Below are 12,372 nucleotides of genomic sequence, written 5' to 3'. Positions count from 1 at the left end.
AAGGGAGTCTTTTTCTTTGCACTAAAACATCATGGGGGCTGCACCGGGCACCTCTTCCTGTTTGTATATAAGTGTCGTTTATGTGAGACCCTGGCTTCTCTCAAGGTAGACAGGCACCATCCCAGCCCCACAAATGTTAAGATGCAATCCATCTTCAGGCCCTTGATTCTCCTTACTTTGCCTGTCTTCTCTTACATCTGCATCTGAATCCCACTCATCCTGGGGGAGTCCTCTATATATGACTGAATACAAGAGCCCCTTCTCTAGGAAGCCTTCCCTGATGTCCTCAGTGAATTGGTCTCCTCCATGCTTTTGTTTTCATTTCTGGGTTCCCTCTCTCCTCTTTCTCCCTTCTCTCCTTACCTCTCTGTCTCTGTGTCTTTGTATCTCTTTGTCCCGTCCTTGTCTCTTTCTGTCACTTTTTCTTGGTGTCTCTTCTTCCCTCTCTCCCTACTGTTGTCTCTGTGTCTCTTACTGCCTGTCTCTGGGCCCCTTTCTCCTTCTCTCCACATTGTCTTTCTGCTCCCCATCTGGTCCTGAAGCTCTCTTCCTCCTCCATGCCCCTTTCTGTGAGTGTCTCTCTGCTCTTCTCCCTACCTCTCTCTCTCTCTGTCTCCTCTCTCCCTCTCTTTGTCTGCATGGCTGTGTGTGCCCCAACCCCCCCACCCCATAGTCCTCCCTCTGTTTCCTCCTCTTCTCATCCACAAGGCCTCAGCAGATGAAATGGAACGTATCTTCCTGCAGAGAGCTGGCCAAAGAACAGCTGTCAGTGCTGGAAGGGGCTGCTGAGCCGTGGCCAGGAGACCTGGGGAGCCTGGGCAAGCCTTGCAGGCTGAGCCCCAACATTGTGGGGCCCCTTTGGAGACTTGCCATGACTTTCCCTGCAGGTTCCAGGATAGGTGTGGCACCTATTTCAGGATTTCTGACCTTGGAGGCAAGCATAGTTTCTGTCTGCCAGCTCCTGGGGACAGCATGCACTGGGCCCTGACTCAGGGGCTGGTCCAAGGGCCAAATTCCTGGGGTTGGTAGAATCTGGAGGAGTACCACCAAGGGGCAGGGCTGAGTTACAAGAAGAGGAGATCCATGAGCTCAGGTCTCCTGGGGATAGGATGAGATCATGGAAAGGATATGGAGTAACAGGTTTTTTCACTCATTCATTCAACACACATTCACAAAGCCACTGCCACATGCCAGACTTGAGTTTACCTGTAGGGATAAAGATGAATCAGGCGTGACCCCTGTCCTCAAAAAGCTCTTAGATCCCCCTCAGGTGGCTGGATGGAAGCACGTTCTGACAAAGTCAGCTCTGGGGTGTGAACTAGAGAGAACAAGGAGAGCAATTTCTGCAGTGATTCAGGCAGAAGGTGATGGTGACCTAGGCCAGAGTCAAGCACCTTTAGGAGGTCACATCAGGGGGCCTCTGGGAAGTGATTGTATGAAGGTGAGGAGAGAGAAGAATCAAGATGGGACCTATTTAGGTTGAATAGCAGAGCCTGGTTGAGACACAAGACATTCTTGCAGAGAAGGATGAGTTGGATTCTACAGGTTCTGAGGATGTTTAGGTGGAGATGTCCAGTAGGTCACTGGACAAATGCATCTGGGTGAAGGTGGCAGTTCTAGAGTGGTCAGCATTGTGTGGTTACTGAAACCATCAGGGTGGATGATCTGTCTGTGGGTGAGAAGAAGGCCAAGGGCATGGTTCCCAGGGCTCCCACAGTGACTAGACAGGCGAAAGAGGAGCCCTCCAAGAAGACAGATGGGGGGCAGTGAGAGAAGTACGGAGAGAACCAGGATGGAATGGAGTCATGAGCACCGGGGCAGTTGCAAGTGTTGCCAACCCAGCTATGGGGTGCTGTGAAACCAAGCCCGGAGAGGGCAGGGTGGTAGAAACATGGGCTGGGGAGTGCAGGAACTGCATTACACAGTTCTAGGGCACAGGTCACATGGGAATGGCGCCTCCTGGAGTTGTGCAAGGAGTAGCCACCTAGATGGAGGTGACCATTCTCCCTGCCCTGGCAGAGGGAAAGGAAGGTGAGTGGCTTAGAGAAGGAGAGAATGGGAATTGGAAGGATTATTCCTAACTGGTTTCATTTTCTCAAAGCATCTAAAGTCTTCTGTTTGGGGTCTTACAGAGAACAATAAAGGTCTGCAATGGTTGAGGTTGAGGGGATGGACAGGAGCGCTGGCCAGACATGTGAACCATTGCCACGCAGTGCTCAAGATCCAGCGGGCGTCCTGTGAGGCCTGCACTGTCGGCCGGGCTGGGGCCTGGGCCCTCTAAGTGTCTACTCAGCCCCAGAAATGCTCCTTTTGGAGCAGCCACACAGCAGTCAGTAAATATTTGCTGCTGCTCCAGTACAGCCCAAGGCAGGGCTGTTTTCCCTGGCGACCCTTGAAATCCTCTGGGCAGATGCAAGGACCACTGTTGGGCCGGGAGGCCTTGTCTTCGAACAGGTCTCCTTGGAGGCAGAAAAGGAATTGCCTTTGCTGCCAGGAGTAGAGTCCAAGAGCTGCTGGCAGAGAGTTCCTCCATCCTGTGTGCCGGAGGCTGCCTCTCCCCGTCCCTCTCCAGCCTTGTGGTTCTGTAGGGAAAGGCAAGAGTGGGGATGACCCCAGCCCTGCCAGAGGCTGTCTCCAGCCCATCACTCAGTACTGCACTCTGGGCTTTTCCAAGGGACACCCACTTCTTCTGCCTTGTTAGGGCTTTACAGTTGCCCCAAGGAGTAGGTCAAAGAACTATAGGCCCATTTGACACACAAGAAAACTGAGACTGGTGGCAGGGAAGCCATTTGCTTAGGATCACAGGCTGAAGGGCAGACTGAGAGCCTTGGCAGGGCCTGGATCTTTTGTCCTCAATAGCACTAGGTCAGGGCCAGAGCTCTGGAAGGGCCTGTTCATGCCTGTGCTACCCATGCCTCTTCGCAGGTAGCTTCCAAAATGTGCCTCGTTCACCCCCTAGTCATTGCACATGCTGTTCCCCCTACCTGGAACAGCCTCCCAGTTCCCTGCCTGGAACTGTGCCACCCACTCCCATCCTCACCTTGATAACTCTTATCCCACCCTGCAGCTAGCAGTGCTCCCGCCAGGAAGTCTGCTCGATCCTAGGCTGGCTTAGAGGCCTCCTGTGTGCCCTCACAGCCTCCTGTGTGAATGGTTCCCTCTCCATCAAACTTAGTGCCCAGATTACAGGATTCCCATTCTCAAGTCTGTGAGTGCCTGGAAAAGGACGCTGTCTCTTCATCACTACCCAGCACAAGATATGCATCCAGGCAGTGTTCATTAAATGAATGAAATGAATTAATGAACACTGGGAAAGGAAATAAGAGAGAGAGGGAGGTATCTTTTCATAAGGGTCTCTGCAATGAGACAAAAACCTTCCTGATAGGCTCTGAGAGCCAGAAGAGCCCATAGATATTATGCATAGCAAGAAACTGAGGGCATTAGAGGGTAATAGGCTCACCCGAGGTCTCAGAGTAAGTGTGGTGGATGCCGGACTAGAGTCCTATGACATTCCAAGCCCAGTGACCTTTCCCAGTGATCCTCAAGTGAAACTTCAGAGAGGCAGGGTCAACCAGCCATGTGGCACATAGTCAGGCATGGTCAGCCAGGCCCAAGGTACCTCCAGATGCTCTGGCAGGGCATGGTCAGCAAGAGGGAGATCACAGGGCTGGGAGACTTCCTGAGGAGTTGTGAAACCAGCCCAGGGGTGGGCGAAGCTGGTGGAGCAGGACAGTGTCATGGTTGGTTCTCTGCTCCAGCCATTATGCAGTCCTACGCTGGCTTCCTCTGCCAGAGCATCTCTGTTCCCCAACAGCCTGTCCACTTTCTATTCTCCTAGACCTCCCTGGGGCTGTCAGCATGCTAACCTTCTGGCTTCCACCTGTCACCACCATTCACAGCAATTAGAGGAATAGTGCAGGGATCTCCCCTACCGTCTGGGATGAACAGGGAGCAGGAGGGGAGAGTGCTTCCCGAATGAGTGGGGCCACAGGGCAGGCCCATGGCAGGAGGGGCCCAGGGGCCCTGAACAAGCACCCAATGTCCACATTGAGCAGGTGAGGGAGACTGAGGCCCCCAAGGCAGAGGGACGTCCCAGAGTGCTGACTCCCAGCAGCTCCTGTGTCCATAGCCACTGGGCCTCCTGAGGGTTCTTCCCAACCAGAGCCCAGGAGAGGCTCCCCTGACTACTCAGACATCAAACCTGCATTCCAACACAGGAAGACGATTTCCACTCCCATCTGGGGCTTTCTACTAAATTGCCCATTTCTGTATTCACTGTGCCTAGTGCAGAACTGACCACAGAGCAAGGGTGTCATGAATGTTTGCTGAATGAATGAATAGTGAGTAGGGGACTGAGATGGAGGCCAGCCCCTCTCCCCACACATACCTCTGGAGGGTTCAGTTCTGTGTTTGTGCCTCCTCTAGGTCATTGTCACTGTCTGCCAGGCCCTGCAATCAGTGGGGGTTTTTGGTTGCCCCCGCTGGGATGTTACACCTCAATGAGTCCCAGGACCTGGCCCATAGTGTGTTCTCCACAAATGTTGGGCAATGAATCTGTGACTCCAGCCAGTAGGTGCTGAGCCTGTGCAGGGCAGTGGAGATGCCATCTCTGCTCTCTGGGAGCTGGGTGAGGAGGCCCACATGAACACACAGAACCCCACTCCCATGCTAAAGGAGGGAGGCCTGAGTTGCTGGTAGAACTTACCAAGATGAGCCATAGACCTGCTGGGGACTTGAGGATTCCTTGGAGCTGGGCTTTGAGTGACTGCTGGAGGCTGTCCCAGCCTGGACAGTTGGGGGCTGGGGTCAGCTTCATGGTATGAGGCACAGAGGTGCACCAGGAAGCACGGAGAGCCCTTACTACGTGCGGGTAGCTGTTTCTTGTAATCCTCACAGCAAGCCTGGATGTTACTATTATACCCCATTCTCACTTTGCAGATGAGGAAACTGAGGCACGGTGAGATACAGTTAATGAGCGGCAGAGCCAGGATTTGAACCCAGGCACCAGGACCATGTCTTACCTTCTATGCCATACTGCCTCTCAGGGAGTCTGGGGCATTGACTTTGGTGTAGGTCACTGGCCCAGACACAAACTTAGGGGAAAGCCTGGGACAGTCCCCTGTGGCCGGTGGCCTGGCATGTGACTGAGCCCCTTTTGTCGCTTGTGTTCCAGGTCACTTTCTGGGGAACAACACAGTCATCGACATCCTGCGGCAGGCAGGGCTGGAGGTGGACCACACACCCGCCGGGCAGGCCATACACAGGTAAGCCACTGGGGCATCTGGGGGTGCCTTGGCCCTGACTGACCCTGCCTTCCTGCCCAGGCTTTCAGGAGAGCTGTGAAGAAGCTTCTGGTGAGGTAGGGGCAGATCTCTACCAGGAAGCAAGAATGGAAAGGCTGGGCTGGAGGCAGGAGATTGGGAAGGAGCTGGTGAGCCGTCTTGGCTGGAGGTGACAGCAGGGCCAGAGCATGGGTGGGAGTGGGAGCAGCGTTAGGACTGGAGAGGTGCTTAGGATTTAGAGATGGTGGGTTGGGTTGGGGGTAGAGGGACTCAGAAGAACTCCTGGGTGTTGCTTAGAAGACTCTGTGGCTGCCCTGGCTCTGAAGCGAGATGGTACTGGGAGGATGGGCAGGGCCCTGGTCTCTTTTCTGGGTCACAGTCCCACTCTGTGGCAGCCCCGCTGCCCCACCCACTCCTGGTCCTCACCTTCTCTGTTGCTGTCTCTGGCTACACCCCTCACCCCTAACTCTCCTGCCAGGGCATACCCACCCTGCTCAAACAGCCACTAGTGGCCATCCGCTATTCCTGCCAGATCTTCCAACCCCCGTCCCCACAATCTGGAAGCTGCCCGAGGGCAGGGACCAGCTCAGTCCATCTGTGGTTCCACAGCACCAGCAGCAGGCTGGGCATGAGAGCTGTCAGCGAGAGCCAGGCTCTGGGTCCCGGGGAGCCCCAGAGGTCGGTGACAGCATCCTCAGACTACAGGTTTCCATGCAGCCCGTGCTCCAGCATAAAGACCTGGAGTTTGAAGGAAGCTTGGATCCTCATAGCCAATATTTATTAACTGCTCACTCCATACCAGGCTCTAAGATCTTTTAACTCATTTAATCTGCATAACAATCCTGTGAGGTCAGAGCTATGAGTTTCCCCACCTTATCGTTGAGGAACATGAGGCCCAGAGAGGTGAAGTCACTTGCAGAAGGACACACAGCAGTGTAAGTGGCAGTCCGGCTCTAGGGCCTCCCTCAACTCCTATTACTCCCTGTACCAGCTCTGAGTGTGAACCGAGGTCTCAATAAACCCTCACATTGGGATGTCATCCCAGTCTCCCACCTCTTCTCATCTTCTGAGTCAAACTGTCAAGGCTGCTGTTCCTGCCTGAACCGTTTGAGTCCAGCACACATTAGTTTGTATTGGGGACCAGGGGCAAACGTGTTGGAGGGGTGGGGATTCCAAGGTAGCCTCAGGGACAAAGCCTTCTTCAAGTTCCCCTCCTCTCCCCTCACCACAGCCCGCACCCCAGCAGCCCCAAGGACCTTCCCCTTAAAGCTCATTGTGTCTGTTCTGGCCAGGGCAGGGGAGGCAGGCAGGCCAGTGAGGCTAGCGAGCCTCCTATTCATCTCAGAGCCCAGGCATTCGGGGAGGGGGCCCCCACAGCTCCCCCATGGGCTCTGCTCCAAGGACTCTCAGCCTTAGCCTCCTGCACGGGGGAGCAAGGGAGCTGGCAGGGCGGAGGGGGGCGGGGATGCTGAGGAGGCTCCAACAATAAAAGCCATCATCGGCCACAGGTGCTTCCTGGATCTAGTTTTTTGTCTGACTGTTTTGAATTATCTCCCCAGCAGCTGCGGCATCTCCAGGCAGCCTGAACCCTGAGAATCTGGGGTTGCCATGGGGGTAGGGGAGGAGAGGCTGAGCTGATGGCCTTCTTTCCTTCAAAGAGAGAAGCTCCTCACCCATCGTGCTGTATGAGAGTGGGTTGGGAAGACAGCCTGCCTGCTGTCTTGGGTACTGCCTAACCTTGCAAGCTGCCCACTCAGCCACAATTCCTGAAACCGTTCCCAACCTTCTCCCAGGGTCACATGTCCCTAAAACAAATTCTGTTGGGCCATGGCTAAATGACACTTTAGCACCTACCTGACAGCCAGGTCTATTTGCTTGTTGGCCAACATCCAAGACAGGCTTATGTGCCAGGCACTGTGTTAAGACCTTGTCTCATTCATCCTCATGACAACCCCATGAAGTACGCAGTATTATTACTCTTGTGCTATAGCTCATTACTGCTTGAGACCATTAAGTAACTTGCCCTTCATCACACGGCCTGCAGGTTGTGGAGCCGGGCTGTGGACCCACATCAGTCTACCTCCAGCTCAAACTCTGACTACTTAACACTGTCCTTGCTCCACTAAAAAGGTGCATAGGAAATGTGTATTGAATGTATGAATGGAAGGTTTGATGAATAAACCACACACACAATGCTAATAATATTAATTACTTAAATGTTTTGGCTGCTTACTATTTGACAGACACTGTTCTCGGTGCTTTGCCAGTGTTCACCATCATAATCCTGATGAAGCAACCTGTGAGGTACAGGCTGCAACACCCCCATTTCACAGAGTAGGAGACTGAGGTACAGTGAGGTTAGTTAACTCACCTAAAGTCTCAGCCAGAGTTGTTGAATAAATGAGACCCTGACCAAGCTCAGATATGCCCCCAGAGACCTGCCCAGGGCTCACTCCCTCACCTCTTCCTAGTCTGGGCTCAAATATAACCTGCTGGTGACCAGACCGCCTTCCCTGAGCAGCACCCTTCACCCCCACTCTCACACCTGTCTCTGTTTCCTTTGCTCCTCAGCAGTTGGCAGTGTCTGACATCCCCTGTTTTACTGTCTGTCTTCTGCTTTGGAATGTAAGGCATTGTCTGTTTCCATCATGCTGACACCCGCCTCTGAAAAAAGTGCCTGGGACAGGGTTGGCACTCAGTAAATATCCGTCGACTCAACAAATGAAAGCATGACTCAAAGCAGTGGCTCTCAGTGCCAGACAAGGTTTTCCTGGGTTGCTGTCACCGGGCCCAGGAGGGGCACCCTGGCACTTTCTCTGCCATGACAAACTCCCACTGAATTGGATTGTACTCCCTGCCACATATGGATGACATTCTCCAACACAGGTGCCCCATGTGCTGTTACCTCTTTCCAGCCCTGCCCCCCAGAGCCCAGCGCCCTCTCCTGAGGGGACCTTGACGAGCCCGGCCCCAGTGACCCCAGCTGCTGCTGTCCCCGAAGCACCCTCCGTGACCCCCACCGCCCCACCGGAGGATGAGGATCCAGCCCTGTCCCCACACCTCCTGCTCCCCGACAGCCTCAGCCAGCTGGAAGAGTTTGGCCGACAGAGGAAGTGGCACAAGAGGCAGAGCACACACCAGCGGCCACGGCAGTTCAATGACCTCTGGGTCCGCATCGAGGACAGGTGAGCCAGGGAGGGCGGGTCTGCCCAGGAGCTGGGCATCTGCACCCGGGGTAGTATACCTTGAACCCCCCACAGCTGGGCACACTGTCATCAGGCCAGCCCTGCTCTAAGGAAGTGTGGTAGATGGCTTTATATAGCACGTTCACATCTGATTTTTTAGTTTTATTCTCAAAACAAAAGCAATTCAACAACAAGTACAATTCTTTGCCTCTTAAAGGTGAGTAAATAGAAGCTTTCTTCAGGCGCAGTGCACAAATCTGCTTTGCACTCAGCTGTCCTGGGACACACCTGTACAAACAGGGTGCCATTTGTCCATGGACTGGAGGTAAAACTAGGAGAAAATGGAACAAACTGGCTAAACCAAAAGGCATGAGCTCCCTGTGCCTAGAAGGTGTGAGTAGCCGACACCCTGGCAGGGAGGCTGCAAAGGGGACTGTGCTCTGAGAGAGAGACGGGGCAGATGGTGATCAATGCCCTTGAAGCTGTGGGCTCTGTCTTAGGAGCGGATGGGGGATTTGTGATAAACCTTGTTGAAAATGGGCAGATACAGGAAATCATCCTAATGCATGGAGACCCTTCTGTCATCTTCCTATATGCCCCTCCTGCCACCTCTACCATCCACCTCAGCTTGCCTGTCACCAAAGTCCTGCTGTGACCAGGATGCTGTCTTCCAACCTCTGCCTGCAATCTCAGTACAGAGGAGTTTCCCTAGATTCCACTTTTTGGCAGGAATCTCCATATTTAGTGAACAGTATTGCTAGAGCACAGGGAATGTCCCCGGGAGGGACCATCAGTGATGGGGTAGAGTCCTAACCACTTCAGTGGCCCAGCCCTGAATATGCCATGCTCAGCAGTCATAGACTCTCCATCTCAGAGTCTCTATCAGAGGGAGCCTCAGACTCTCCATCTGGACCCTAGAGATCACCATCCAGGATTTTCCCCCGAAACCCTAGAGAGAATCACCTTGGCTACTTGTTAAATAAACAGATTATCAGGTCCCACCACAGACCTCATGTATCAGAATGTGCAGGACAAGGGCCTGGGAATCTGTATGTTACGTGTACACCTAGAGATTCTTCTGAGTAGCTTTGGGAAACCCTGACTAAATTCAGCATTATAGATGGTGAACCAAGGCCTGAGTCGGAGAGGGTTTGACCAGGGTTACCACAAGGACTCAAGGGCTGCCTCTTGTACTTTGCACTTCATGAATCTCCTACAGCCAGGTGTCAGAGCCATTGACAAAATGTTGACATGGTCCATCCCATTATCATAAACTGTGGGGTACACACTGTCTTTAAAAGACTTCTAGCAAATAAGAGTCAAGCCCATTGATCCTTTGGGCATTGGTTTCAGAGAACCTTGGGTTACTGAGAAATGTACTTCTGCAGAACCTGGCCCTGTGTATTAGTCTGTTCTCACGCTGCTAATAAAGACATACCTGAGACTGGGTAATTTATAAAGAAAAGAGGTTTAATTGACTCACAGTTCCATATGGCTGAGTAAGCCTCACGATTGTGGCAGAAGGCAAGGAGGAGCAAAGCCACATCTTCCATGGCAGCAGGCAAAGAGAGAGAATGAGAACCAAGCAAAAGGGGTTATAAAACCTTCAAATCTCGTGAGACTTATTCACCACCACGAGAATAGTATGGGGGAAACCTCCCCCATGATTCAATTATCTCCCACCAGGTCCCTCCCACAACACGTGGGAATTATGGGAGTTACAATTCAAGGTGAGATTTGGGTGGAGACACAGCCTAACCATATCACCCTGCCTGCCTAAGGCAGAGGCATTACTGTGGCTATATTGGCTATGACACAGTCGGGTCGCGTGCCCAGCATGGGCCGCCCCCTTCTAATCGGGAGTGAGAGCATAGAGTTACTGAGAGCCACTTTAATCAGTGGCAGGGAGGGCTTGCAGGCTGCCAAGGAGGCTTGAGGCAAGTGAAGGAGCTGGCAGCCCATTAAGAGTTCCAATTAGGCTGGTCACTCAGAGCCCTGATCAACACACCAGGGTGATCAGGAGACCCGGCCAGTGATGGGGCCAGCCCATGGGGTGACAGGAAGCTGGGCTGTCAGCTCCAGCAATGGACCTCCAGCCCCTAACCACGTCTGAAAGGTAAATTTCAGCAAATGACTCCAAACAGCTTCCTTCTCACAATACATAGCTCTGAAACACAAAGCCTGATTTCAGGAGAAGAAAACAGCTTTTCTTTGGCAAGAAGGGAGCCCCTTCTCTATCCCTACAGGTAAATTGCAGTTGGCTAACTTTCTTCCATCTGGTTGGGTTGGAGAAGAAAGTTTCCACCACCGCCTGGCAGCCTGTTTGTTGAAATTTCTTGCCGCTTCTAGGGGAGCAGGCCCTGAGTTCCCTGAGAGACCCAGGGGCAGGGCACAGCCTCCGTTGCTCCCAGGGGACTCACCCTCCTGCAGTCCCCAAGTTTCCAATTTTCTAAGAGAAGCAGATGAGGGCTTTCTGGGGGTGACCTGGGGCCCATTGGTAGTCCTTCTAACAAAACCATTTTGGGGGGAGCTTTTACTCCCATTTCTCGTTTTTCTCCTCCGAAACCCCATTGGAGCCATCCCCTCCTCCCCATCACCTCTCCCAGCTCATCTTGCCCCTGTCATACTGGCCCCGAGTGCCCTCCCGCATGGCTGCTCCCCAGCCTGGGGTCCTACAGTGTCCCCCACTCCGCTGCTCAGCCCAGATGCAGCGCCTTCACCTTCTTGCCGCCTCAGCCACCACCCTGCTTCCTTGGGGCCTGCCGGCCCTGTCCTCACCAGGCTGCGTGCCACCCGAGGTGCCCCGTCCCACCTCCACACCTTTGTCTTGTTCCTCTCTCGCTTGGAGTGGGGTACCAGTGGATATCTGTCAAGCTTCCCTGCTGTGCCAGATACCTGCCTCATTCTGTCCCTTTTTCTGTCAAGAATTGTGGAAGATAGGCCTATTTTATACTGGAGGAAGCAGACTCAGCAGGTTAGGTAACTTGCCTAAAGCCAGGCAGAGAGTCAGGCAGACCTGCCTGACGCTGAGGATCGCTGTCATCACCCAGCACCATGTGGTTGCCATCCCCCCATTCCCCGGCCCAGCTAAGCCCTCCCTTCCTCCACGCAGTGCCGGTGGGTGCCCCTGTCCTGACACAGTAGCACAGACTGTGAGTCCTCACTCATACTCTACGCCAGGAGGCCATGAGGATCAGATCTGGGTTGGGCTGGGAGCGAGTGTGAGAAGGAGGGAGTGAGCCAGGGATGCGCCTGGAGCGCCTGTCCTGGATACCACCTGGAACAGGCTGGCCTCCCCCTTGCCCCTCATTACTTGAGATGTAAACACACACTGGAGGAAGTTTAGAGAAGCAGTAGCCCATGGCAGGATGATTTATGGGGACCCAATGGAAAGGGCAGATGAAGCGAGTGTCCACAGATGGCTGTGCAGTGGCACAATATTCTTGAGGAACCCCCACCTCTGAGAGCCAGACTTGGGGGAAGGGCAGGGCTGTGACCAGGGTGCTCTAAAACAAGGCAGAGGTCATTTCTGTGCAGTGTGGGACCCGCGGCACTCTTTCAGTTTCTCCTTTTGTGCAGTTAGGGCCTTGATGGGTGTTTGGAGGTCATGCCAGCTCTTATTCTCCAAGTCCACAGCTGATATGGGAGAGGAAGGAGAGTTTCATAAATAGGGAACAGAATGTCTGGGCCATCTAGATTGGAAGTCCTTGGGCAAGTCATGCTGGCCAGGTGTAGACAAGAGACTACTTTCCCAGTGCCAGGCATGGCCCAAATCAGGGCACAGAGGTGGGTGACAAGACAGATGCAGAGCCTTGGTGGGTTCAACCATGCAGGGGGAGGGGTGCAGGACACATGTGCCCCAGGGTGATTGCCTTCTGGGTCTCGGCTTCCCCTGAGGTTTGAGC

At 53.6% G+C, this 12,372-nt stretch overlaps 1 protein-coding gene across 1 annotated transcript in view; it reads left to right on the top strand.

Moving 5' to 3' along the window:
• Nucleotides 1–12,372, top strand: part of TRABD2B (TraB domain containing 2B) — a 230,764-nt gene that overhangs the window by 208,269 nt on the left and 10,123 nt on the right. Inside the window, exons 5-6 of the mRNA XM_050749640.1 lie at nucleotides 5,174–5,264; nucleotides 8,198–8,467. Coding sequence (XP_050605597.1) covers nucleotides 5,174–5,264; nucleotides 8,198–8,467 — 361 coding nt within the window. The remainder of the gene's footprint in view (nucleotides 1–5,173; nucleotides 5,265–8,197; nucleotides 8,468–12,372) is intronic.

The sequence above is a fragment of the Macaca thibetana genome, chromosome 1 (assembly GCF_024542745.1).
Source record: "Macaca thibetana thibetana isolate TM-01 chromosome 1, ASM2454274v1, whole genome shotgun sequence".
Lineage (NCBI taxonomy): Eukaryota > Metazoa > Chordata > Mammalia > Primates > Cercopithecidae > Macaca > Macaca thibetana.
This window is presented reverse-complemented; position numbering and strand designations above follow the sequence as displayed.